At 41.2% G+C, this 26,481-nt stretch overlaps 1 protein-coding gene across 3 annotated transcripts in view; it reads left to right on the forward strand.

Moving 5' to 3' along the window:
* The window catches only part of Nhej1 (non-homologous end joining factor 1), a 98,721-nt gene that overhangs the window by 2,516 nt on the left and 69,724 nt on the right, over positions 1–26,481 (forward strand). For all 3 annotated transcript variants that reach the window (XM_004864558.4, XM_087206041.1, XM_087206042.1), the window contains exons 2-5: positions 2,172–2,348; positions 3,113–3,325; positions 10,474–10,612; positions 11,196–11,254. In XM_004864558.4, coding sequence (XP_004864615.1) covers positions 2,172–2,348; positions 3,113–3,325; positions 10,474–10,612; positions 11,196–11,254 — 588 coding nt within the window. The remainder of the gene's footprint in view (positions 1–2,171; positions 2,349–3,112; positions 3,326–10,473; positions 10,613–11,195; positions 11,255–26,481) is intronic.

Consider the following 26,481-nt stretch of genomic DNA (forward strand, 5'->3'; position numbering starts at 1 on the left):
TATGGAGTCTTGTCATTGGCTGAAATATCCTTATGTGGCACGACTGTGTATTTTTCACCTGTCTAGTTACAAGTCAGTAGTCACAAGAAATGTCCCAAGGCCACACCTTGAAAGCTAGTTATAGTTGGAAGAATGGTTTAGACCGATTTAGAAACAATTGTGTAAATCAGACTTAAACAGCTTCATTATTGTCTTTATATTCTAAATTTTCACCTCTTAGTACTTCTCTTCATTTTGCATTTATTGCCTGGAATAATGAAGGAAATTATATTACTTTTTTTTGACCCACAGGAAAAATAATTAAATTCTCTGTTAAGCACCCATAGTTACTGAGTATCTGTTAGGTTAAGGCTGCTATGGTAGCAGTTCAGGTAGAAAAGTTGGATTCTGAAAGTTCCTGGCTACACAGAGTTAATGGAAGTTAATTCTCTTCCTGTTTGATGTACTGTGCTTTATAGTCATGAATTTCTGGTCATTTGCTGAAAGGGGATTTGGGTTTTCAGTTGCTTCTGACCACAGAATTTAATAGCATTTTTTGGTGTCATGGGTCCCTTTAAGAATTTGGTGATAGCCATGGACCTCTGAATTATTTGCATGTATGCACAAAATTTTTTCCCTCCCTCCCCTCCCTGCCCCTCCCCTCCCTGCCCCTCCCCTCTCCTGGGGATTGAACCCAGGGCCTTCACTGAACTACATCCACACCCATTTTTTTGTTGTTTTTTGATACAAGGTCTCACTATATAGTTTGAGGTGGTCTTGAACTCACTATATAGACGAAGCTGGCCCTGAACTCACAGCAATCCACCTGCCTCAGCCTCCCAAGTGCTGGGATTACAGGTGTGCACCACCATGACTGACTATCCACAGTCATTGTTATTTTATACACACACACACACACACACACACACACACATATATTTTTTGTACCGTGGATGGAACTCAGGACCTTGTGCTTGCGAGGCTGGTGCATTGCCATTGAGCTAAATCCCTGGCTGTTGTTTTATATTTTGAGACAGGGTCTTGCTAAGTTGTCCAGGCTGGGTTTGAACTCTCAATCCTCCTACTTCAGACTATCAGAGTGCTGGAATTATGGGTATGCACCAACATGCCTAGCGCCCCCCCCCCCCAAAGCCAAGGATAGGGCCAGGGATTTAGCTCAGTGGTTCTGCAGGCTGCCTTGTAAGCACAAGGTCCCAAGTTCGATCCCTGGTACCAAAAAAAAAAAAGCTGGGGATATAGCTCAGGGGCACAGTGCCTGCCTGGCAAGTGTGAGGCTCTGAGTTCAATTCCTGGCTCCCCTCTCAAATTATATAATTTCAGAGGATTCACATGCATAGACTCTAGATTAAGAACTTCTCTTTTAGGGCTGGGGCTTTAGGTCAGTGGTTTTGACCCGAGTTCGATCCCCAGTACCAAAAAAAAAAAAAAAAAGAGAACTTCTCTTTAGAGATTAAAGAAAAAATTCTTGAGAGCTTCCAGAGCTTTGTTTTTAGATAGTGATTGAGTAATTTGAATTTCTTGTCCTGACACTTATGACTTATGATGTTTTACAACACAAGAATTTTTCTCTTTTAAAAGTTCTGTGAAGGATATAATTATCGTATTTATTAGAATTGTGATAAGGATGCAATAATGGTTTAGGATTCCATATTAAGTTATATTATTAGAAAGAAATACTAACACCAATATGCCATGGCTTAACCACTGTGGAAGAAAGATAATTTCTCTCCTCTCCTCATCTCCCTCTCCTTTCTCCCTTTGCTTCCATTCTCTCCCTTCCTCATTACTGGAGACTAAATCCAGAGCCTTGCACTAAGCTGAATCTCTAGTCCTTTTCTTATATTTTTTTTAATTTTGAGGCATGATATCACTAAGTTGCCAGGGCTGGCCTCAAACTTTTGATCCTCTTGTCTCAGCCTCCCATAGTACTGGGATTACAGGCATGCACCAGAGATATTTTCTTTCCTCTTAATGTGGGAAAAAACGAGTGGCCAAGAAGTAGGAAGACTGATGGTCAGCTGATTCAATAAAGGGGAGACTGTGAGAGCATACCTTCTGTGTTATCAAAGAGAATTGTCACAAAAGCTTAGTTGCTACAGGGGTTTTGAGTGATGACCACCCGGGCCTACATTACCCTGGAGACCCTTTGCTAAATTAGGCCTTTCCTGCAGATGGAGGAACTGGAGCAAGGCCTGTTGATGCAGCCATGGGCATGGCTACAGCTCACTGAGAACTCCCTGTTGGCCAAGGCTTACATCACCAAGCAGGGCTATGCCTTGCTAGTTTCGGATCTTCAGCATGTGTGGCATGAACATATGGATACTAGTGTGGTGAGCCAGCGAGCCAAGGTAAGTGAGAAAAGAAGCAGTGCTATGGGGTGGAGGGGTATGATTCTTTCCTAGCAAAGGTCAGGGGTCATTAACATCAACCAGCTCGATTGCTTGTAAGTTGGCAAGGCAGATTGGATTGGCACAGTTTCAGTTACAGGTTGAATATCTCTAATATGAAAATCTGGAATCCAAAATGTTCCAAAATTGAAAATTTTTGAGTACTAGCACTCAAAAAGCTTCACATTTTAGAGCATCCAGGTTTTAGATTTTGGGATTAGAGTTGCTCAACTGGTACAGTCTGTGCATATATTCCAAAATAAAAAACCTTGGAAATCCAAAACACTTCTGGTCCCAGGTATTTCAGATAAGGCATATTCAGCCTGCCATGTTTTATACTTTTATTTGCAGTCCTGGGATCTTTTCGAGTGCATGTGTGTGTGTGAGAGAGACTGTGTGTGTGTATGTGTGTGTGTGTGTGTGTGTGTGTGTGAGACTCTGTATGTGAGAGAATGTTTTTATATGTATGATAATGGATAATGTGACCTTTATTACTTGATCTATACAGACCTTCTGTTAAGTGATCTTGCCAAGGTAGAATTGTGAAGTACACCACTTGATCTATCTTTGTGATTCCTTTTTGTTTTCATCTTTCCTGTTCTGGTGTTTTTCTCTCCCTCCTCGCCCTCTCATGCCCACATTAACCAGGGCTTTCTTTTGCTGTTGCTGACGAGGAGTCAGTTTCCTGTCAGTACCCTCATTCTTTACAACTGCTGTCTCTTTAGGAGCTGAACAAGCGCCTGACTGCCCCCCCTGTGGCTTTTCTCTGTCATTTGGATAATCTGCTTCGTCCATTGTTGAAAGACGGTGTCCAACCCGATGCAGCTGCTTTCTCCTGTGATCATGTCGCAAAGGCACTGATTCTCCGGGTGCGGAGCGAGCTCTCTGGTCTCCCCTTCTATTGGCATTTTCACTGCAGTCTGGCTAGTCCTTCCTTGGTAAGTGCACTTGAGGGGTGGAATTGCTGCTTGAGATGAAGCTTCAGATGCCCTTATATATATATATATATATATATATATTTTTTTTTTTTTTTTGGTACCGTGGCTTGAACTCGGGTCCTTGTGCTTGTGCAGCGGGTGGCGAAACCACTGAGCTAAATCCCCGGCCTGATGCCCTTATATTTTTGTGAAGCCTGTTTACAATTCTTCTCCAATCAGAAAGCTGTCCTTGACTACACAGGAGGCAAAAAGGGTTCTTGACTGGTATATTCTTTCTTTGCAAGGGCAGCAGAGTTTGGACCTACACACTTTGTTACATGACTTTATTCATTAATTTATTTATTCAACTTTTATGAAGCATCACCTGTATGCTAATTATTGGGCATCCTAAATGAAATAATATGGTCTCTTTATGGAGTTTATAACCTAGTAAGGCGACAGATAGGAAATTCTGTTACAGTATAGTAAGTTCTTTCATGGGGGCAGGACCAGGATGGCTAGAGGAACAGAGAAAACCTCTTTGAAGAGAGTTTCTTTCTTTCTTTCTTTCTTTTTTCTTTTTGAGGCAAGGTTTCACTGTGTAGCCCAGGCAGACCTCAAACCTGTAATCCTCCTGCCTCAGCCTCCCAAGTGTTGGGATTACAGATATGCAGCATCATTCTTGGCTTGAGGAGAGGATTTCTGAGCTGAGTTTTGGCAATGATAGAAACTAGTTGGGAGAAAATAAAGAGAAGAATCATTGTAGGCAACAAGCATGGAGATGTGTAACTGTGGGTCAAGTTCAGGAAGTTCATGACTGCAGGACAGATAGGAAGATGTAAGAAATGAGGTAAACAGTGGCCAGGTCTTGAAGAGAATTTGGATTTTATCTCAAAGGCAATAGGGATTTGTTGAAAAACTTAAAGCAGGAGTTTAACATGATCCAGCTTGTGATTATCAAAAACATTGGAAAAAAAAAAAAACAGGAAGAAAAAGCACTCTAGCTACAGAGTGGAGTATGTGCCCTTGGCTCCAAACATTGTCTCATCTTGTAGTCCTCATGACTTTCTTGCAAGATATGTATTATTAACCTCATTTTTTCAGAAAAAGAGACTGAGATTGAAGGTAGCTTGTCCAAAGTCATCCAGTTTATAAATGAATGAGCTGAATTCGAGCCCTGGCTTGGTCTAGTCTGAAAGCCCACTCTCAGGGATTAGGAGGATCATACCTTGTACTCACTTATAGCTTTAGTGCCCAAGTGCTTGTATTAGAAATGAAGAGTGGGCATAGAGAATTAGTTTGTAAGAATGACAGACAGGGCTTGTTTCAGTCAGTAGCACTTAGAGGCCAGGGTCTTTTGTGGGAGGCCAGGAGATCAGGTTTATCAGCAGAGAGATCTGCAGAAAGTAACCATCTTTCCCCAGATCCTGTCTTTGGTCTCCTGTAGCTGCGGGTGGTGCTTTGGTTTCTGTATATGAAACAAAGAACTTGTTTAGAAGCTATTAACTGATGTGTATTTTTTATCTGGAACTTCATAAAGGTAGACTGGAATGCTGGGGGAACTACTCATTCATTCTGAATTCTTAAGGCCCATCCACAGTGCCTGGCATATAATCATCACTCACATTTGTTGATTTTTTTAAAGCAAAACATTAATTGGTAAATTTTAGGCACACATAATGACAACACTCATAATAGGGACATTTGTTGATTTTAATTGAATTTCTTGTAAAATCTTTCATCCTGCTTTTGATACAGGATTTCATTCAAAACCCCTAGGACTTTTTCAGAGAGACACTAGGGGGCACTATTCCCCTAGTAATGCTTGTTCTGAGCTGCAAACCTTGGGCAGCTTTTGGGAATCCCCAGGAATAGCTAGTCTCATTTTGCATTACACAGCTCTACAAATTCCGAATACTGTAACTGGGGAGGCAGCTCTCCTTGGGACCTGATGGACTCTCAAATTTCTTCTTTTAAAAGTATATAGTGTCCAGGGCCAGGGATTTAGCTCAGTGGTTCTGCTGCCTGCCTCGCAAGCTCAAGGACCTGAGTTCAACTCCTGATACCAAAAAGAAAAAAAGAATAGAGTGTCTTGGCAGTGTCTTAAGGATAGAACACTTGCCTAGCATGTGCCAGGCCCTGGGTTTGATTTCTAGCACTGAAAAAAAAAATACAGGAAAGAACATTTGTATAATAATATTTACTGTTTTTGAGACAGATCTCGCTATGCAGTTCAGGCTGGCTTCAAACTCATGGTGATCCTCCTGCCTCAGTCTCCCGAGTACTGGGATTACAGTCATGTGCCACCATGCCCGGCTGTATAATTATATTATAATTGAAGAAAAAAGTAAAGAAAGATTGGCTGTTCTGGCACATTCTTCTAAGGAGGAGCTACAATAAGGAAAGAAGCAAAATTATTTATAGGAGGATGAGTCTTGATTGGCCCTGGGAAGACATTAGTTTTGAACAAATGATGAACTACTGTCCTTCAAGTTAAAATACTTATCAGTAAAAGAGGAAGACTGTCATGCCAGGGAAACCTCCAAACCCAAGGGAGCTTGGCGGGGAACAAGTGACAGCTGTGAACACTGGCAAAGATGTAGGTGGATACTAGTTCAGCTTGTGTGTGTGTCTGTGAGCTCATACTGTTATAATTTTTGTTTGTTTCTCATTCTTGTGGCAGTTTTCATTTACTTTTTTTTTCTGAATGGATAATTCCTGCCAAAGGCAAACATTTCAGACAGCATTTAAAGGTGTACAGTGAAAAAAACAGGTCTTCTGTTTGCTCCCTTCTCTAAAGCAACCTGTGATACCTGCTTTGTATGGCTTTTTAAGAAAAGCTATATACAGTGTGTGTCTATGTGTAACTGTAGGTATAAACACACAATCAATATGTACATAGTTTTACACATGGTATCATGCTGTACCCACTGCTCAGTGCCTTGCCTTTTATGCCTAATTATAGAATTTAGAGATCATTCATACCAATATATTTAGAAGACCCACCTTAATATCTTTAGTAGCAACATGGCATTTTACTTAATGGTTGTATTAATATGTATTTAATTGTTCTACTTCTTTGTGTGCTATACACTAAATATTCTCATATTCACTTCTGTGTGTAAATGTGTGAATAAATTCTATCTAGGGCAAGAAATATTTGTATCTTTAATCTATTCACTTCATATCAAATTGTCTTCCAGAGATATTTGCAGCTTCACTCCTACTGGCCATACAAGTGCGTAGGAAAGAACCTGTTTCCCTGCAGCCTCTGCCATATAATGTATTCACACTCTGAGTTTAATGGTTAGGTCTCTGCAGGATATTAAGAAATATGTAACACTTTGGGTCTCTAGGTCTCTGTCTTTTTGTTTGCTTGTTTTTGAGACAAGGGTTCCACTCTATAGTCCAGGCCAGCCTTGACCTCACTGTAGCACAGGCAGGCCTCAAACTTTTGTGATCCTCTTGCCTCAGGCTTCTGAGTGCTGGGGAGAGAAGAGGGGCCACTGCTTTATAACTCTGAGCCCATCTTGACTTTTTTCTTCTATTCTTCCTTTCTATTGTCTGCTCTTTCTAGTATCTAATATAATTTTTGATATTCCATGTTTTGACTTTCAAATTTGTCACTCCTGTGGCTGTTTTTTTGATATCTAGGAATTACATCCCAAGATTTCTTGGTGGTAGAATGATCACAGGCTTGGAACCAGCAGACTTGACTTTGTAATTAACCCCACCACTTGCCACAACCCGCATAGCACAGGGTCTGAAGCTGGGGAGAGTGGTGGGAGATGAAGAAGAAACGAAGAAACCATGATTATTCTTGAAGTTTGGAGCCAGGTGGAACCATAGCTTGTCGGGAGCTAATGGCCGCCTGGAGCACCATGCCCTTTTTATTTATAGTGGAAGGCAAATAGGAAGAGAAGGTGGGGCAAATAGTGCTACCTGGCCTATGTGGCCTAGGCAGAATGTAATATGATTGTTTTGTGATGGGGCATGTGCAGGAAGGGATCAGGGAAGGATACACAATGTAACTGTCCCCTGGGGATGGGCCATCCAGGGTCTACAATATTAGTCTCTAATCTATGGAGGAGAAAGGGAGTAGGGAGGAAGTGAAGGGCCATCTTCAGGCTCTGCCCACAACCACTTCCAGACTTCTGTTACCATGAATAAGTATGGTAGTTTTATGATTTAGTTGCTTCACCTGTAAAGTGGTGCTACCACTTACAACCTTACTATGGACTTGTAAGGATTAAATAAGAATATTTGTAACATTATTTTATGATTATAGTAGAATTGTAATCTTCCAGCTCCCTAATTTTGCTTTTTGAAAAAGGAAAGGATCATGAGAGTAGTTGAGTTAAAGCCTTTTTCATATCAAGGTGCTGCCAGAGCCAGAACTAAAATGTGGTGCTTAATCCCAGTCTATTACGTGTTTTACTGTGTCGATGGATATAATTCATCTGGGGGTTGATAGCTGCCATTCTCTCTCCTGCCTAGGACATGTGAATGTTTCTACAGGAAACAAGAAGATTCTAGGGGAAGTTGAGTTTCCTTTGGAAAAGATGAAAACGTCTGATTTTCTTTGGTACCAGAGATTGAACTCAGGACCTCGGCAGGCGGCAGAACCATTGAGCTAAATCCCCGGCCCTAAAAACATCTAATTTTTTTTTTTTTTTTGTACTGGGGATCGAACTCTGGTCCTTGTGCTTGCACAGCAGGCGGCGAAACCACTGAGCTAAACCCCTAGCCCAAAACGTCTGATTTTTAATCCACAATAGTTTCTGACCCCTCTAACTGTTGTAGCTCTTTGAGGACAGAGGTCTTGGAGCACACATTAAGCACCTAGTAGGTTTTGGTCAGATTGGCTTGGGAACTGCGTTGCTTCATCTTTTGCTGTATGTAACAAAGGGAAGTGTTGTCACCTTCCTAAAGCACTCAAGATTTTTCCTTGTAGAGTCTGTGGATTTGCTTTGATCTGTTTACACAGCTGTACTAGTCTTTCTTGTGGCCATTAACACATATATTCAGTATTTCTATCCAGGATTCCTATAAGTCTAAGAATAGAGCAAGCTATCTGGTCTAAGGAAAATCATTTTAATATCCATTTAACTTTGAAATTAATTATATCTCAGTAATACAGAGCAGTACAATCCAATCATATTATTTGAACATATGAGATTTTTTTTCATATGAGATATTTATTGATAAAACCTTTTTGTGGTTATATAGACACTGGGATCTAATAAGTCATTTCAATTTTGCCTGACATGGCATTATCATATTTATTAGACATGGCATTGATTAAAAACTGTTCTTTATCATGTTTTATGTTATTTAGCACCACTCTAAGAAATTGTTGTTAAGGTATCTCTTAACTTCCCAATCCCAAGAGAGAGGCTGGTTATTAATTTTAGGAGTTTCTGTTACTTGCAGGGTACTAAATTGGTAGTGAGGCCACTTGGTTGACAATGGCAATTACTTCCGGTTCTGCCCGCCAAACTTTCCCTGGCTGTTGTATAGGTTTTCACCTGTTTTTCATCCTGATCCACACTGACCGTGAACAAACTTAACAAAACAGTTGCTAGAAGAGGGGGTTAGGTGCTTGGCAGGTGACTCTTCCCAAAGCTGTGCTTCTGCCACATTCTAAGCAGTCCTTCCTGGCAGCCTGTCTGTGCTGAGAACCTAATGTTTGGAACTGTCTCAGGACACTGCCAGGTTGGGATGTGCTATGTGACAGAAAGAAGTGACAAGAATCTACTCCTGTACTCCACTTTTGGCCTTTTACCAGCACCCTGTGTTTCTTGGGTCCTGGTGCTGGTACAAAAGTTGCTGCCACTAACCCCATCTCTCAACCCACCTCCTCATATCCAGTCCTTTCTAAGGAAATGTGGGAAAAAGCCTTTTCCTCATAATTTGAGTCACAGCACAAGAAAAGGTTTTAGTGGTAACTTTTATCTAGAAAATTAATAAAAAATGAAAGCATGGGATCTGGAGAGTCCAGACTTCTGATCCTGATCCATATGAGTGTGGCTTATACATCTTACAAGACATTTTGGTCCCTTATTTCAAACCCCTTAGGGTGTCTTGTCTAAAGTGCTCTTTTTTTGATCCAGGGCAGGGGTTGGCATACTATGGCCAGTGGGCCACATCTGGCTCACTGCCTGTTTTTGTAAAGTTGTATTGGAACACAGCCACTTCATTTGTTTACATATTGTCTGTGGCTGCCTTTGTGTGCCACAAGAGCAAAGTTGAGTAGTTGCAGCAGGGACTGTATGGGCCACAGAGATGAAAATACTGACTTTCTGACTCGATCTGAAGAAAGCTTGCTGACTCTGATCTAGGGCATTTCTTCTTCTTAGTGTCTCTTTTCATTCATCTCCTTGGGGGATGGGAAAGGAACTCTGATAACATCCCCAACCATAAACAGGTTGTTAATTTTAGATATTTTCTTTGAGAGGCTAATGGATGCATTGCATAGGTAAATCAAATGATTATCCATTGTCTGTGATAGCATTGGCCTAGCTGCTCTGCAGTATGGCTCAGCTAGTATTCTTACTGTTTGCAATAGTAAGGTGTGTATAGGGGTGCTGCTTTATTTCTTCCCAGGCTATCTCTTGGTAACCGGCTTGGTTCTATTACAACAATAACCATAGACCCTGCTACATTTGTGGGAACAATTGGATCTTGGGGCTCTTTTGGGGCTATCATCAGCTCTGAAATGGCTCTTAATAAATGTCTGGATCTAATTTGACTTCCAAAACTACTTTCTGTTGACTTCTGCCTTTAGTTATACTCTTGGTGACATACTCTGGTTTAGTTATACCTACCTTCTTGAAGGTTACATTGGTCTGCTTTTATCTCTCAGTCTCTGCTGAGAGTTGAGCCAACATTTTCCTCTTCTCAACTCTATCACTTCCTTGTCTTTAAATAACAACTCTAAGTTATCTATCCATATTTTCTCCGGATCATAAAGAAAATCTTTGAGCCACTTTAAAATACTTAATTATTACATTTGAATTTATATTCATGAGAATGGATTGCTTGCCTGTGAAACTGTAAGTTCCTGTGAAAACATTCATTCTTGAGTATTTTTTTCTAGTACCTAATGGAGGGTTAGGGAGTGCTTTGTGAGAATCTGTTGGCTAACTGAAATCTCTTCTCCACTGAAGGTCTCCCAACATTTGATTCGTCCTCTGATGGGCATGAGTCTGGCATTGCAATGCCACGTGAGGGAACTAGCAACATTGCTTCGGATGAAAGATCTAGAGATCCAGGACTACCAGGAGAGTGGGGCTACACTGAGCAGAGGTGAGAGGACATTCTTGGGGCAATTGAGTCGGGAATGGAATAGATAGAAAAGTTGGAGGCTCATTTACATTTGAAAAGTGCTTCCCCCAGGGTGGGTGCTGGGTGCTGACCAGGAACTGGAGACTAGATACTAGATGCCTCTTCTCTCGCCTAGAGTACCTGATTGGGGCCCAAGTGACCAGTAGAACCTATAACCGAGTCTAGATGTGTCCCAATGACAAGAAAAGACTTTGGAAAGGGGCCTGCAGCTATACTAAACTGTACTTGGGCAACATGAACTTGGGAGTTTAGGAGGCTGCATAGCTCCAACTTGAATCTAAAAATTCCTTTTGACCTTTATCTTTGTGGCAGGAAAATCTTTTCCAATAGATCCTGCCCCTGAACCTGCCATTTGTTGCCAACTACCCTCTCCTCCTACTGTTTACCCACATTCCCTCAGCTTTTCTTCTACCAGGCTAGGGCTGTCTGCATGTTGCATCTTTCTTCTCTTCCCCAAGCAATTCTGGGCTCTGCCCCTTTTCATCTCACAAGTAGGAAGCTCATCTTTAGACTCATATTTCTTCTCTATCCCTTCTTATTACAGGTCGATTGAAGACTGAGCCATTTGAAGAAAATTCTTTCTTGGACCAATTTATGGTAGAGGTAGTGTATTTATTATTTCCTTTCCCTTTCTACAAATTTGACAATCAAAGTGCCTGGGTGATGGCTTGCATTTTGGGCGTTAGATGACTTTTATGGTTGGAAAGTCCTTTGAAAAAGCTGCCTATAGAAAATCTGATAAAGCTTGGGATGTACATAAAGAAAACGGGAAGGAAGAAGGAAAGAGTTCCTTCAGCATCCAGCATAGAGGAACGTAAAAAGCTCAGGGCTACCATTTGGGGACTATTTTGTGGGCACGGCAGGCTGTGGAAAATCACAGTGTTTATGCAAGGGGACTGGCAGAGGAATGAATCGGGAATAGATAATTGTGGCCTGTCAGAAGCTTCTGCCTAGGTTTCCCTTCTAAGGATTGAGTTTGGCCAACAGAAATATCTATTGAAGCCAAAGAGTGGGAGTATTAATAATAGTGACCTTTGATAATACCAGTCAATATTGATCTTTGCTTTCTCTAACTCTTCTGGGACTTGTTGGTTATGTAGTTAGTACTTTAGTATTATTGCCCCATTTTCTAATTATACATGTTACCCAAGTTGGTACTTTATTATGTAAGTAAATGATGCTGTTATAATATTATGTTATGTGTAGATTATTCGTATTTCTTTTATTTTTTATTTTCTTGAGACAAGGTCTTGCTGTTTAATTCAGGCTGGCCTTGAACTCACTATGTAGCCCAGGCTGGCCTCAAACTCATGGCAATCCTCCTGTGTCAGCCTCCTGAGTGCTGGGATTATGGGCATGCACCACCCCCACAGATTACTCTTATTTCTGTCTTGGCCTCTATGTTTATTTTAAGCTTCTTATGGACAAGGTCTGTGTTTCATACCTTTTTTGTACCCCAGATTAGCACTTTTCAAGGGCTAAGCAAAAAGTAGGCATTCTTGATTTGGAAAACTTCTGCCTCTGCATTGCTATAATAGTTGGGGGTCTTACTGCTAAGAGCAAAATATGTGAGGTGAGTGCTCTGTCTTGTACTGAAGCAGATGTAACTCTGGAGAAGAGGGAAACAGTGTATTGGTTAAGTCCTGAAGCAGAATAGATGTCAGGTCTTTATGAGGAAAGGGACAGTATTAAACCAGAATTTGTGACAGAAATTTCCTAGGCCACTTTTATCTCACATGGCTTCTCCTGTCTCTAAGTTTGAGCATTAAGGGAGGGTAACTCGGCAGCGTGGGGCTGACACACTAGTGTCCTTCCTGGGCCCCTTTGTTAAAGCAGTGGTAGGCTAATTCTTACCTATCTCTGCTGATCTAGCATCTCCTACCTATCTGGCTTCACTTCTGGACATTTTGCCCTGTGTGCTTTTTGCTTCAGCTACTTGAAATGACTTCTAATTTCCCCAAAGCTGTTTTCTCTTGCCTTTGTGTCTTTGTATACATTCTTCCCTTTATCTAGAGTGCCCAAGGCCCTAGCCTTATCTACTTTGTAAACTTTTTTTTGCAAGGTCCTGGGGTTTGAACTCAGGAAGGGCTGAGCTACCTCTCCAGGCCTATTTTTTATTTTGAGACAGGGTCTCACTAAGTTACCCAGGCTGGACTTAAACTTGTGATCCTCCTGCCAGTATACACTGGTGTACTGTTTATATGTCTACAAGACCATAGCTTTCTTCTATACCTATGTATAGTCTCTTTAAGAGCAAAGAGTATGTTAAATGCATTGCTGCATCCCCAGCACGGACTTTAGTTCTTAGAAGTAGTAAGCTCTCAATGAGTTTGTGCATGAATATTTTGATAAATCTGTGCCAGGAGGATTTTTGTGAAAATTGTGGTATTGTGGCTTCTTGATAAACTGTTGCTTGTTAAAGCTGTATTTAAGGACTGCTCTTATTCTCATGGTTTATTTTGCAGCTTTGAACAAATCACTTCTCTCAGAGGCACTATTTTCTCATTTGTAAAATTGGAGGCTCATCTCTTCATTCTGTAGAGAGGGGAGAGCCCAGTAGAATGGAATGAGAAGGCACGTAGAGTCCAGGTGCTAGCCCAGGGTGGGTGTTGGTGTTTTAGAATTACTTCAAGAGCTCTGGTCTATGGTATGAGTGTAGAATGGTATAACGTATGGAAAGAATCTGAGAGAGAGGTAGTGTAGCTTTCCATTTTATAGATGAAGACATTGATCTTGAGAGGTCAACTGATTTGCCTGAGGTCTGGATGTTGAGGACCTCCCACATTTTATTTATTTATTTATTTATTTATTTATTTATTTATTTATTTATTTATAGACAGGGTCTTGCTGTGTAGTTCAGGCTGGCCCGGAACTCACTATGTAGCCAAAGTAGCCTTGAACTTGTGTCAATTCTCCTGCCTCAGCCTCCTGAGTTCTGGGCCTACAGGTGTGTGCCACTATGCTCAACCCTTCCACATTTCTTAACTTACAGTCTAAAATTATTCCTTTTTTTGTTTCACTGCTTCAGCTGATTGTACATACCAGCTGGGGAGACATAAGGGTTGGGGTAATGTGAGTTATTGTGGCTTCTAGGGTCACTGCACGGTCCTCAGAAATGGCCTGCATAGCTGCTAGAACTGAAAGTTCTCCTACTAGGGCTGTAGAGCTTCTTATGGCTATAGCAGCTTTGCAGTTACTGTGCTTGCCTGGGGTCCTACAAACAGGACACAGAAAGGTCATGGGGTCACCCAAGACTGAACTGAGAGGATGTGCCATCAAAATAAACAACGTGGGATAGGAAGATAAACAAACCAAGGAGAGATCTTGGGACGAAGATGCAGAGAGGCCAGGCCGATGTCAGAGGGGCATTTGGTCAGTGCCTGGGGTCACTTCTTCCCAGTCTTATTAGGAATATTGCTAGGCAAGAGGCCCTGGACATAGGGCACAAGGGGCAGTAGGAGAGAGGGATTTCTAGGATACTAAGGCTAAGAAAAATATGTATGGGTTGAACAGGGGTTCTTTCCCTATATTTGGCCTTTTTTTTTTTCTTCTCTCCCTAAGAACCTCTGATTTTTTATTTCCAAGAAACCCAAGGGGCACTTGATAATGGCCTGACTAGAGGAGGAATACTGGCACTGTTGATTCAACTTAAGGCTGGACAGGTTGGCTCTTTGCATGGTCCTCACACAGGGCAAGGTCCCCCTCCAGAGCATTTTCCAGGACTAGGGGCTGCAAGGCACCTTAGAAGTAGTGGAAAAGTCCAGGATTTGGGGACTTCTATGACACAGCAGTAGGAACTGTGCCAAGAAGGAAGTTTGGAATGATGGGCTGGCATAGCCCACTCTCAGTCAAGTCCACTGGAGGGAGTTCCTCCCCTTGGCCCTGCCCAGGCCTCTCTCTCTCTCCATCTGGTTGCTATCAGGCTGTGCGGCTGCTGGCAGGCTCTTTATTTATTTATCCCAGTGTAATGGGGTGAGGAGGGAGCTGGCCTAAGGCTGGCATTCCGAGGCCATGCCACTGAGCCACAGGCGGTTTGCATGGGTGTGTGAGTCACTGGGGCTGCATGCTGCTCAAACCAGACGCGGCTAGGCTGAGGGACAGCGGGCAGCCCAAAATAGAGCCCCGCCCTCTGCAGCTGGCAACCTCTGGCTAGGAATCAGCCCTTGACACCAAAACCTGGGCACTTGCATGAAGTTGGCTTCCTCTGGGTGGGGGCCCTTAGCAGAGATAGAGATTTTGCATTCTTTCCATCTCTGTCTTCATAAGAGGAGGATATTCACCTAAGGATCACTCCATTGCTGTATTCTGAATGCCTTGTAAGATTTACATAATCTATTCAGTATAATATATTAACCAAGAAATTGGGGGGCTATGGTTAACATTGACTTGACTCAACATCCTAAATGTAGCCATTTAGACAGGATTCTACAGTGTAGACAGGAGTCATTGTCTCCTGTCTAGTTTTAGTTACTATCTTCGTCCCTGTCTGATTGCAGCCTGATTCTAAAGCAGATACTTCATGTGATGAAGATATTTATTGCTGTTGCTATGAAACTGGAGATCATATCACAGTCACTTGGGAGAGATGGGTAGAACTTTAACCTGAAAATTGCTATCTTGTTAAGTTCATTCACAGATCATACCTGGTTTCTGTGGATGACTCTGTATCCTTTACCTGCCTCGTAAGTATTAATGTTACCAGGATTGTGTTTTTGATTCTCTTGCCCTTCCTCGCCTTCCTTCCGGTTGTCTCATCCAGACCCCAGTGTCAAGAGCATGAGTGTACCATTGAGTACCAATTTTGTATCTCCTCTGTGTTTGAAGGCCATATTTATTTCTGTATTCTTGACATTTCTACCTGGATGTCTCACGTGTGTCACACCCTAAACATGTTCAAAATGAATTAGCTACTCCTCTAAGCCTTTCTTTTCTTCTCTTCTTTATTTTGGAAAATTGTGCATTAACCATTTGGTTTCCTGAGCTAGAACATTTGGAGTTTTCCATTTTCTTCTTTGTCCTTACTTCCAAAACTTATCAGCTGTCTTTAGAACATGCTCTTCTTCTGATTTCAGCTTCCGTTTCTTTACTTCTCCATCACCTCTTACTGTTGGAGTGCTGGGGACTCAGTCTCTGTGCTTTTATCTTTTTTATTTTACTCCTTTTCAACTCGTCCTATATTTTTACATATTTCCTTGTTGATGAATCCCAAATTTAATCTTTATTAATTCCAGTTAGTCCACTCAGTATTCCATGTGAAAGTTAAATAGAGATCTTAAACTCAAGATATTCAAAACCAGGCCGGGGATTTTAGCTCAGTGGTTCTGCACGAGGTCCGAGTTCGATCCCCAGTACAAAAAAAAAAAAAAAGATATTCAAAACCAAACTCATAGTTTCAGCCCTAAAATTACTTTTTCAATAACTCAAACCCTTCTGATCTAAGTTGATGGAAACTTCATTCTTTCGATGAAGGATGCTAGAATGTAATTGCAAGAATGTAAGCTCAACAAGGATAAGAATTTGTTTTGTGCACTGGTTTATCCCAAGTGCCTCCACACATAGCTGACAATAAATATTTGATGAATAAAAGAAGTAATCAAATTTTCCCACTCTTATTTTCTCCACCTCATTAATAAGCAATCAAACAATCAACTATTGGTAGCCTTAGACTTAGCCTTACATGTAAATAGACATTGTCATTGTGGATTGTCTTTTCTATTACCTACCTCGTTTCTTTGACATTTTTTGTTTTCTGAAAGGTGGTTTCAACTTTGGAATGAAGTATAAATCTTGATCTTTTGTTTTTAAGGGTCCCTAGAACCTTTTTTTTTCAGAGGCAGTTAAAAGATCAATACCTCAAAACCCAAAAGAATCAGAACAAATAAAATTCTGGAAACAAAATTAGTCATAGAGCCACATATAGGGACCCTATATTCACAATTAGAAGAGTTGTCTCTTTACCAGATGTGGAGGAGGGCAAGGATTATGAGTATGTTTTTTTCAGTAGCTCCTTTGGACATAATGAAGAAGGATGAGTCTGGATGAGTGGAAAAAATACTCCCACCATTGTGCAGGTTCTGACCTGGAGAAACTTACAGGTAATTCATTTTTTCCTCATTCAGTAGTATGCAAATGTTCTATGACAAGTCCCAGGAACATAGAGAATGCTATAATGTTGTCTTCAATGGGCTCATGGTATTAATGAGTGACAGTAAAGACCATGGTAATGGAGTAATTTGAAAACACTTCCTATAAAAGGGGGACTTGATAAGCCCAACTTGGTGGTGCATGCCTATAATCCCAGCACTTGGGAGGCTGAGGCAGGAGGATCACCATGAATCCAAGGCCACCCTGCGCTACCTTGTAAGTTCAAGGCCAGCCTGAACTACATAGAAAGGCAGACTTGAACTACTTTATTGGTTGGTCCGTGTTTTGATAGGGAAGACATTTTAGGTAGGAAGCACATGGGCAAGGGATGCGAAATAATAAGAGTGGGTGAGGATTTGTAGAAAATGAAATTAGCAAGATAATAATGAGGGTAAATTGTGGGGGCCTTAAATGCTGAGCTGGAGGTGTTTTGTTCTGAGGGTGTTTCTCAGCTTTTTCTTCCTGTAACACTTTTTTTTTTTGGTTTGTTTCTGTCCTGGGAAGGAACTCAGGGCCCTGAGCATATTAGGCAAGAGCACTACCACTAAACTACATCCCCCACTCCTGTAACACATTTTTCCCATTTTAGTCCCATTAGTAACATCTGTTGTTACATGCACTAATTCTCAAACGGGCACATCTTTTAGAAAGGAGGCACAACACTTCCTCCTTCCTCCTTGCAGTTATTAAAGTTCTGACTGGAAAACTGACACAAGAAGATGATCTTTCAGGAGCATCAGGCCATCAGTGGTTTGCCTGTGTGATTTGAAGAATAGTGGTGCCATTGACAGGCTGGGAAAATCATGGGTGGGGACCAGTTAAATCTAATCTTGGCCATATACAGGAATGGTTTCCTTTGCTTCAAACACAAATCCACCAGTATTTACTCTCTGGAGTGAAGAATCTCTGGAGGGGGAGGGATGGCTGCACATGTTTCTCATCTATATTTCTTCTGACTTTTGCCTTTTCTTTGGGATTTTCTCGCTGTGATTTTGTAGTAACCATTTAGCCCAACTACCAGGGACCACCACTTCTTTTCTTTTTGGCCTAAAAATGGATGGAAATGCCTCTTTCTTTATTTTCCTTTAATAAGGCTTTTAAGGGTTTATATTTTCAAAAGTAAATTTAGGATTAATTTGAGGGGAAAGGAGGTCAATATAGGACATACAAATGGGATAAAATAACCCATTTCCAAAGGATGAGTTTCTAATTCTAAGCATCCCAATAGTGAATCCCAAATTCTCTTATTCTAAAAAACTGAAAACCAGGTATTACAAACTCAGATACCTACTCAGGCCAGGCATATGACATAGATATGCAGGTCAGGCCAAGACAACAGAGAGTTGGAAAATGGAATCATATGTGCTGGTGTAGCTAGACCCAGAGAGGCTAGCACAGTTTAACAGAGACCACACCCAGGGTGTGTGTATCTTACTTCATTCAAAGAAAGTTAACAACTCTTCTAAAATGAAAACTGTTTTTTTTTCTTGTTTACTTCTACCAAATCCACTGTTAATCTTTTACTTGATTTAAATCTCCTGTCTGAGACATCCATTTAGTTTAGAATTTGATTTGTGAGGTCTGGATGGTTGATGTCTTTTTTTCTGGCAGTTGTCTTTAGAACTCTCATTAGATAGCCCTTAGCTCTCTACAAAGTTAGCTTGTAGTTCTAATTTGTAAGCTTTATGTATCCAGAGCATTTTGTAATGATTCACACAGTTTGAGTCTCCCTCCTCTTTCCCCTAGTGGAAGAAGGGTTTCATTCAAGCCAGGCATAGTGGAACACACCTAAAATTCCAGCACTCTGAGAGGATGAGGCAGGAAGATTGCAAGTTCAGGCCAGCCTTAGCCACTTAGCAAGACCCTATCTCAAAACAAAACAATGAAAAGACCTGGGGATATAGCTCAGTGTGGAGGCCCTGTGTTCAGTCTGTATTATCAGAAAGAAAAAAATGCATTCATTTTACTATTGTCTTTTAAAGGCCTTAGCCTATTAAAAAAATCAATGGCTTATTTATTGTTATTAGAAACACAAGATGAATATTTTTTCATATCCATCTTGAATTTAAACTAATTATAGGACATACAAGTGAGAATGCTCAGGAAGGAGTTGAAAAAATAAAGTTGAAGAACTATAGAAGTAGATTTGGGAATCTTCTGTAAGGGAGTAATTTTTAGAGTTTTTTTTTGTACTGGGGATCAAACCCAGGTCCTCAGCTTGTGAGCCAGGCAGTGGAACCACTGAGCTAAATCCCCGGCCCTTTAGGGTTTTTTTAAAGGGAGGTTTTATTTATTTATTTATTGCTATGTGCTTGTAGCACATAGTGATTACATTTATCACAGGGAGTTGGTATGTGTACTTGACATATCTTAATTTTTTGTATTATCTCCTTCCTCTTCTCCCCCTCTCCCTCTTGCATCTCTTGGAGCCCTTCTCATATTCATAATATACATATATTTTTTACACGTTTGTGTACATAATGATTATGTTCCTCATAGGGACTTGGTGCATGTACACAACACTTCACAATCCTCCCTCTTTTAATTAATTAACTTCTGGTTCTAGGAATCGAACTCAGGACCTTGTGCTTGGCAGGCAGGTGTGGCACCGCTGAGCAACATCCCCAGCCCTCCCCCTTCTTTTAAAAATCTCATTTACCTGCCTTTCCTCTCCCTCCCAGGGAGCAATATTTGAAGCCATGAGAATGGATGCATCTTTTGCTGAGAAGAGTATAGAGAAAAAAACAAAGACCCACTAGTTGAGATTTGGGGAACCATTATAATTGGAAGGAGGAGTAGGAACCATGAAGGAAATGTGAGACAGGGAGAGTCCGGATAGAGTAGTGGATTAGCCAAAAAAGTGGAACTAACAAATAGAAAGTACATGTGCTAGACACCGTGCTAGGTGCTTTATCAAAGTTATAACTTTTAATCCTTACAACAAACCTAGGAGCTAGGTGATATTATCATCATTTGAAAGATAAAGAAGCAGAGGCTCAGGGGTCAAATAATTTGCTTCATGTCATTCAGCTGATTTTCCTGTATTTGTTTTGTCTCAAATCCTGTGCTCTTTAAGGCTGTCACAAGGAAGGATGACCCACACGAAGGAGAGAGACCAGAGAGAATGGGTGACCATTCAGGAAAGATGTCAGGCACTTAGTGATCTCAGGCAGTCTCAGCAGATTGCAGGATCAGTTGATAAGGCAATTGATAATACAGCAAGTGCAGAACTCATCAAAGAGGTTTCACAACAAAAAGGAAATGAGGGATAGCTGGACAGCCCGAAGTGACTTAAGCAAAATACAGTGGGAAGATACATGTGTGTATGAAGGCAAAGGAGAAGCCGGTAGAGAAGGAGAAGTGGATATTGGTGAAAGGGACGCTATGAGAGCAAGGATCTGTCGGCTGAGAAGGGAAGGAGCCATCCTTCCTCTGGGATTGTGGGTGGCATGAAGGATGGGCCATAGTTTGAAGATAGATGCCTTGATTTTTGTATACTTCTGTCTTCCTTCCCCCAGGAGATGTAGCCTTTCCACCCAAGAATTTTAAAGTTCCTTGCATGGGTGTTCAGTTACCCTTACTTAAAAAGAGGGATATGTATGAAGCCCTGGGTTCAATCCTCAGCGCAATCAATCAACCCTCAGCACCACTCATAAATAAATATATAAGTAAATAAATAAAATAAAAAAGAGGGAGAGATGATGATAAGACTTTTCTGTTATGACAGAGGTAGTAAATATGTTATTTTCCTGTTCTAAACTCTTACAATGTGTTGTATCTTTTCTGTGTTACTGTTGCCTTTTAAATAAGAATTTCGGTGCTTATTTTTTTTTGTTAGCTTATACAGTCCTTAAGGACAGACTGGTTTAGCTCATGTTTCCTTTTTTGAACTTAGTGCAGTGCCCTGTGGATAGAGATGCACAATTAGTGGTTGTAGTTTAAAGGTCTTGGCATTAGAAGATTTTCTCACATTCACTGGTACATGTATCTCTGCATATAGAAGGAAGAGAGAAAACAAAAATATCAAACAACTTACGTTTAAGTTTCACTAGTCTGTTGGTTTCCTAACTTCCCCCTTATACCTAAAGTGGTCTCTTGTGTCCTTCATTTATTGGTTATATTTATTTTGGCTGGTGAGCCACATTGAAAAAAGTGAGCATTCTATAGAGTTTGAGCCCTGTAGGTTGGCAGTGTAGCTGTCCAATACTTAAGGAATGAGACTTCATGATTCATGGGTATCCTTTTTATCTCCCATCAGTGAATTTGTCAAGGAAGAAATTTCCAGAAAGTCTCAGAGAGGGTATAGTTCATTCTGTGTTGAAGATCTATTTGTTTTTCTATTTAGAAGTTTAAACTCTATGTGGATAGTACTTATTAGGCACCATTGAAAATATTAAACATGATGGAGTCATACTGAAAAGTTAAAATACTTTTTCTTTCCTTTAAAAGGTAGACTTTTGAGGGGCATTGGACCATTAGAATTTACATATTTATAAAGAATATTTTAACACATAATACATAATACATATGTTACCTGAGAGGAGGAAGAAACAATCATTGGGTTAGGATTTGGGGTTTACACCAGGCTATTTCAGATAAGGTGTTTCTGGAAGAGGTGAAATTGTTTTTTTACTGTGTTGAGTCAGGGTCTCACTATATAGACCAGGCTAGCCTCAGACTTGTAATTCTCTCACCTCAGCCTCCCTCATGCTGGTATTCAAGTCATTCACTGTCACCCCCAACTTAAGGGGTGAATCTTGAGCTAAGAGTTTAGAGGTTTTTCTGTGGTGAGTGAATGCTGATGGAAAAGACACAACTAGGTTTGTTTTTGTTTTTGTTTTGTTTTGTTTTGGTACCAGAGATTGAACTCGGATCCTTGGACTTGCGAGGCAGGCGGCAAAACCTCTGAGCTAAATCCCTGGCCCCACAACTAAGTATTTTTTACACTTACACAACCTGAAAAAGTTTCCCTAAATCCAGTGGTTTGAGAGAATCGTTCAAAAACTCTTTGGCTTCTGTTAATCTCATGCTTAAAGCTTGAGCAATTCTGATCCTGTAAGTTGTTTCTTAGAATCTTTTACTCCAAAATACTCCTTCCAGTTCAGTGTGGGTAAGCTAGGAATGAGGCAGCACCTTGACATGGCATCATGGTAATACCTCTTGGTCTAAAGATGGAGCTCTTGGTGGGAACTACAGCATTCCTTTTGCTCCCACCCCCAGAAGGTGGGGGAAGAGAGAGTGAAATTGCTGAATTTAGTGAGGACATGAGGAGATGCCAATCTCAAGCAGATTATCACCCCAAAATATGGGCTAATGTCTTGTATTCAGCTAAGAATCAATATAAAATGGATGGGGTTAACTATCTCCAAAAGTAATGCATCCAGTGATTTATAAATATTTTGCTTATGAGATCAGTTTTTGAGGTAAGTACCTCGACGAAGGAAACTATAGCATCTCAGCTATCTTGTACAGAACTTGAGAACCATAGAATTTTATGAGTTTGTAAAGACTTTACCAATCTAAAGATGTATCAAGCCACTTTGTTTTACTTATGAGTAAATTAAGGTCTGCAAGGGTAAAAGACTTTATGTCTAGACAGTTTTAGAATTTGGCAGTGGGACGGGCTCCACGCTTCATGCAGTATATTTCCATCATATTCCAGGGCCTTGCTGTATATATTATACATGACCATGCTCAAAACTTTATATGGGAAGCAGGCAAGTCTGAGACCAATTTGTGAGCAGTGCAAAGATCGCACTTAACTAAAATATAGGGAAGTGACCCAATCCCAACCACTGCTTCCTCTTGTAACCCATGTCCCCTTCTGCAACTCTTGGTCTTGGGTACCTCAAGTCCTTATAAGCAATTTAAGAAAAACTTATGTAATTAATTTATGATGCATTTCCAAAGAAACAGGGTTATATAGAATCCAAAAGAAGAAAAACAACAACAACAACAAAAAACGTATTAAGGTATCTTGCATAGTGCCAAAGCAATAATACAGTAGAACAGAATACTGTATCTCTGGCATGCATAATGTATATGAACTCTATAAAGCCATTTGTCAGTTTTTGCCTTTTCTTTGTATACCAAGTAAAAAGTGTTTATTTAGTTTCCCAGGAAAAAGCAGCTGAATCAGTCATCGAAAGAGTCCTAACTTCCACATTGCAAACTAATAAATTGCCATTCTGGCTTCTAAATTAGTTTCTTACAATTTTTGTTAGTATCTGTCTCTTCTCTAGAGTCTAATCATTCCTGAAGGAGCTATTGAAAACCAAATCAGAGATGCTTTGTCTTTGGTAAACCCTACAGAGCTTAGACTCCTCATAAGGTCCTGCCTGAAAAGCCAGGCAGGGTCTTTGAATCCATGTATCTCTTTTCCTCCCCAACTTTTCTTTCCGTTTTTTTTTTTTTTTTTTTGGTACAGGGGATTGAACTTGAGACCCTGGCCCTTTTCTTTTCTTTTTAAGAATCAGGGTCTCACAGGGTTGCTCTTGCTAGCTTTGAACTCTTGGGCTTAAATGATCCTACTGTCTCAGCCTCCCAGGTAGCAAAGACTACAGGCATGTGATATTGTGCCTGGCTCCCCCAGTGTTTCTTATTGAAAACTCTAAATACTGAGGGCTTCTCTAACAAACCATCTTGGAGTAGCAGGCTGGGTTGAAAAGTGTCCCAACAAGTATTTGGAGGTTGGGTATTGGATGCCCTTTGTTTGGTGTAGTACGTAGACTGGATCATATAACCCCATTCATGAACCTAATGCATACAGTATAACATCCTCCCTTCAGTTCTGGGACTTTGCCTGTCTGGAGAAGCCCTTTGGATTGTGCGTGGGAGGTGTAGAAGTTCTAACTTGGAAACAATCTCTCTAAACACTCTTTTAACTCCCAACTTCCTTTCTTTAACTTTATTGGCCAGGAAAGGAGGGAAATATCCATGACCTTTGCCTCTCTTTGTTTTCTTATAGCCATTTTAGTGTCGGAGGACTTTTAAGAGTTTGGTCCCTCTGATCTAGAGAGCCCTAATACCTCAGAGTCCAGGATGGGTTCTACCTGAACTGATCTGGTCAGAACAAGCCAGGTGGACCAGCAGTGATACACAGACTGAGTGGTCTCTCCTGAAACTACTTCTGAGGCCTGGGAGCCTGAATCAAATGACCATTGTACCAGCCTTGTATTGGGGCTCAGCATGTCAACGTTCACTTTGTCCTCACATACAAATAGAGGTCTCTCTAGATTTAAAAAGTGAGAGAGTCTCTAAGTTGCTTTTTTTTTCTATACCTCCTTTCATGGGGCAAACTAATGAGATGCATATCATTAAAGGCTTGATGTTTTGTGGGATGGAGCCTTTTAAACTGGATGTGCCCGGCTTAGTTATGGCAAATATTTACCAAAAAAAAAAAAAAAAAAAAAGGGACATACCATATAAAATTAGAGTTCTGAAAATAGTACTGAGAGAAGGAGAAAGAAAAAAGAAACGGGACAGAAAATACAGGGCAGTCTGTTTGGGGAAAAGGGAAAAAGAGATAAAATGAGAGAAACCTCGGCAGTAAAAACAGCATCTTGGTAAACAGACTATAAAAAAAAATTGTGACCTGCTTTCTGGCAGCCCTGGCGGCTGTCGAGCGGGTGAAGGTGGCGGAGCTGGCGTCTGTGTGGATACACGGTGCCCAGGGCGCACGACTCCCCTGGCCATGCAGGGCGTTAAATTTAGCCACATAATGATGGGCCTGAGGAGCAGCCTCTTGTTGACCACACCATAATTACTACTTTGCTTTATGAATTTTATTTTGCTTATTCTGTTTCCTCCTTCTTTGGCACTAAAGAGGCCTGGAGTGGGGGGAGACCCGCCCCCACACTCCTCCTTTACTGGACAAATGAGTCTTCATATCTTCATAGAAACGTGGGCTCTTGAGCCATCAGGGTAAAAAGCAAGCTCCCTTGACTAATCAGAGAATGAGGAAGGCTTGTTGGTCCCCAAGGTTCTTACTGTGTTGGCCCTATTTCTCAGGTTTCTAGGGGAAAATGTCCTGCAGTCTTTGATCTAAGAAGACACTTTGATTGAGTCTAAGAGGGTAAGACTCTTACTCTATTTATACTTCCAAGAGCAGAGCTCCCATGGGTTGCTGAATTTTCAGTCTTTGGTCCTACGCTCCCTAGCTAATTCCTTGGAAGTTTAGTTTTGAAAGCATTCTGGATCATGAAGAGGTGCGTTATTTATATATTTTAGTCATGGTGATAGTTGGGGTCTGGAAGATGAGGGTCTAATGTAATCAAATGAATCTTCAGGTAACATAAAAATAAATGTCTGGGATGTTCTGTTGAAACCTCAAGTACTGACTTTCTTGGGCACTTGGATAGATGTTGACCTTGGGTTTAGTTTGCTGGGATCCACCATGGCCTTTGTCAGAGTGGTACTCTGAGGCATAGCCACACCTCAACTCCAGGGAAGTGGCCAGAAGTCCTTGGCCTCAGACTGGAAGACCCACACTGCAGAGAGAATGCAGGCTGTAAAGGCAGCAGAAGAGTATATGGACTAGGTGCTGGGTCACTGGGGGTGAAGTTCTTGAGTATGACCTAGGCTGGCAGCTACCTGTGGCCCCACAGTGGCCCTCCAGCTGAGGAAGTGGTGGAAAGGGAAAAGCAAACAGGGGTTGTGGTCAGGGTGCTGGCTTGTCCATCACTGGTCAAGACTGTCCTATTTGTGTGTCAGGAGTGGTTGGACTCCTCCCGAGGCCAGGAGAGAACGTGTGTAGGAGAAGTTTCTTGCAGCTCTTGTTTTCCCAAAACAAAGGAAGCTTCTTGCATTGCTGGAAGTCGCGTGCTTGGATGCTGAGTTTGTTATTGCCTGATAACCTGGCCACCAACTCCTGCCCTCCTCTTCACCCCATACCGCCAGTGGCTTAGTGGGAGCAGCTTCCTGTTCTTCATCCTCGGCAACAGATTCACTGTTGAACCCAGAAGGGGAAAAAAGAGAAGAGCTAGCTTTCCTACCCCAGGACCTACTTACTGGCTTATCATCTAGGAGAAACCTTCTAGAACAGTACTTTTCAAAGCTAACAGACACATGCTCTTACTATGCATAACTAATACGCAGCATGTGTGGGCCAAGGATTTAACTCAGTGGCACTGCGCCTGCCTGGCAAGCACAAAGTCCTGAGTTCAATCCCCAGTACAAAAAAAAAAAAAAAAAAGCAACCTGTGCCATATGACTTATAGCTCAACAGACTCAGATGGTTGTCCACCCTGTTTATTGAAATGAGTCCTCTGAATGCATGCTTGGGTGCTGTGGAAATGTCAGTTCACTATAAAAGTTTTTAAATGGTTATACTCAATATCTATAATTACCTCATCTTGGGTTCATTACAAAGGAGTCATGGACCAGCACTAGTTTTCCGATTATATTTTGTCTGTGTTTTTATTTTTGTTTTGTGATGTTGTCTTGCTTTGTAGCACAGGCTGGCCTCAGACTCAAGATCTTCCTGCCTTAGCCTCCCAAGTAGGCATGTGCCCCCAGGGGATTATAGGCATGTGCCAGCATGCTGAGTTTCTGATCACACTTTGAATAGCATTGTTCTAGAATTTTAACACCTCCTGAATTGAGCTATTCTCTATTGGACCTAGTGGTCCTATTCTAAATCTGTTCATGGAGCCAGGCGTGGCGGTGCATGCCTGTAATCCCAGCAC

This window comes from Heterocephalus glaber, unplaced genomic scaffold, assembly GCF_053883595.1.
Source record: "Heterocephalus glaber isolate CG9 unplaced genomic scaffold, H.glaber_assembly_v1.0 deba00000621, whole genome shotgun sequence".
Taxonomy (NCBI): Eukaryota; Metazoa; Chordata; class Mammalia; order Rodentia; family Bathyergidae; genus Heterocephalus; species Heterocephalus glaber.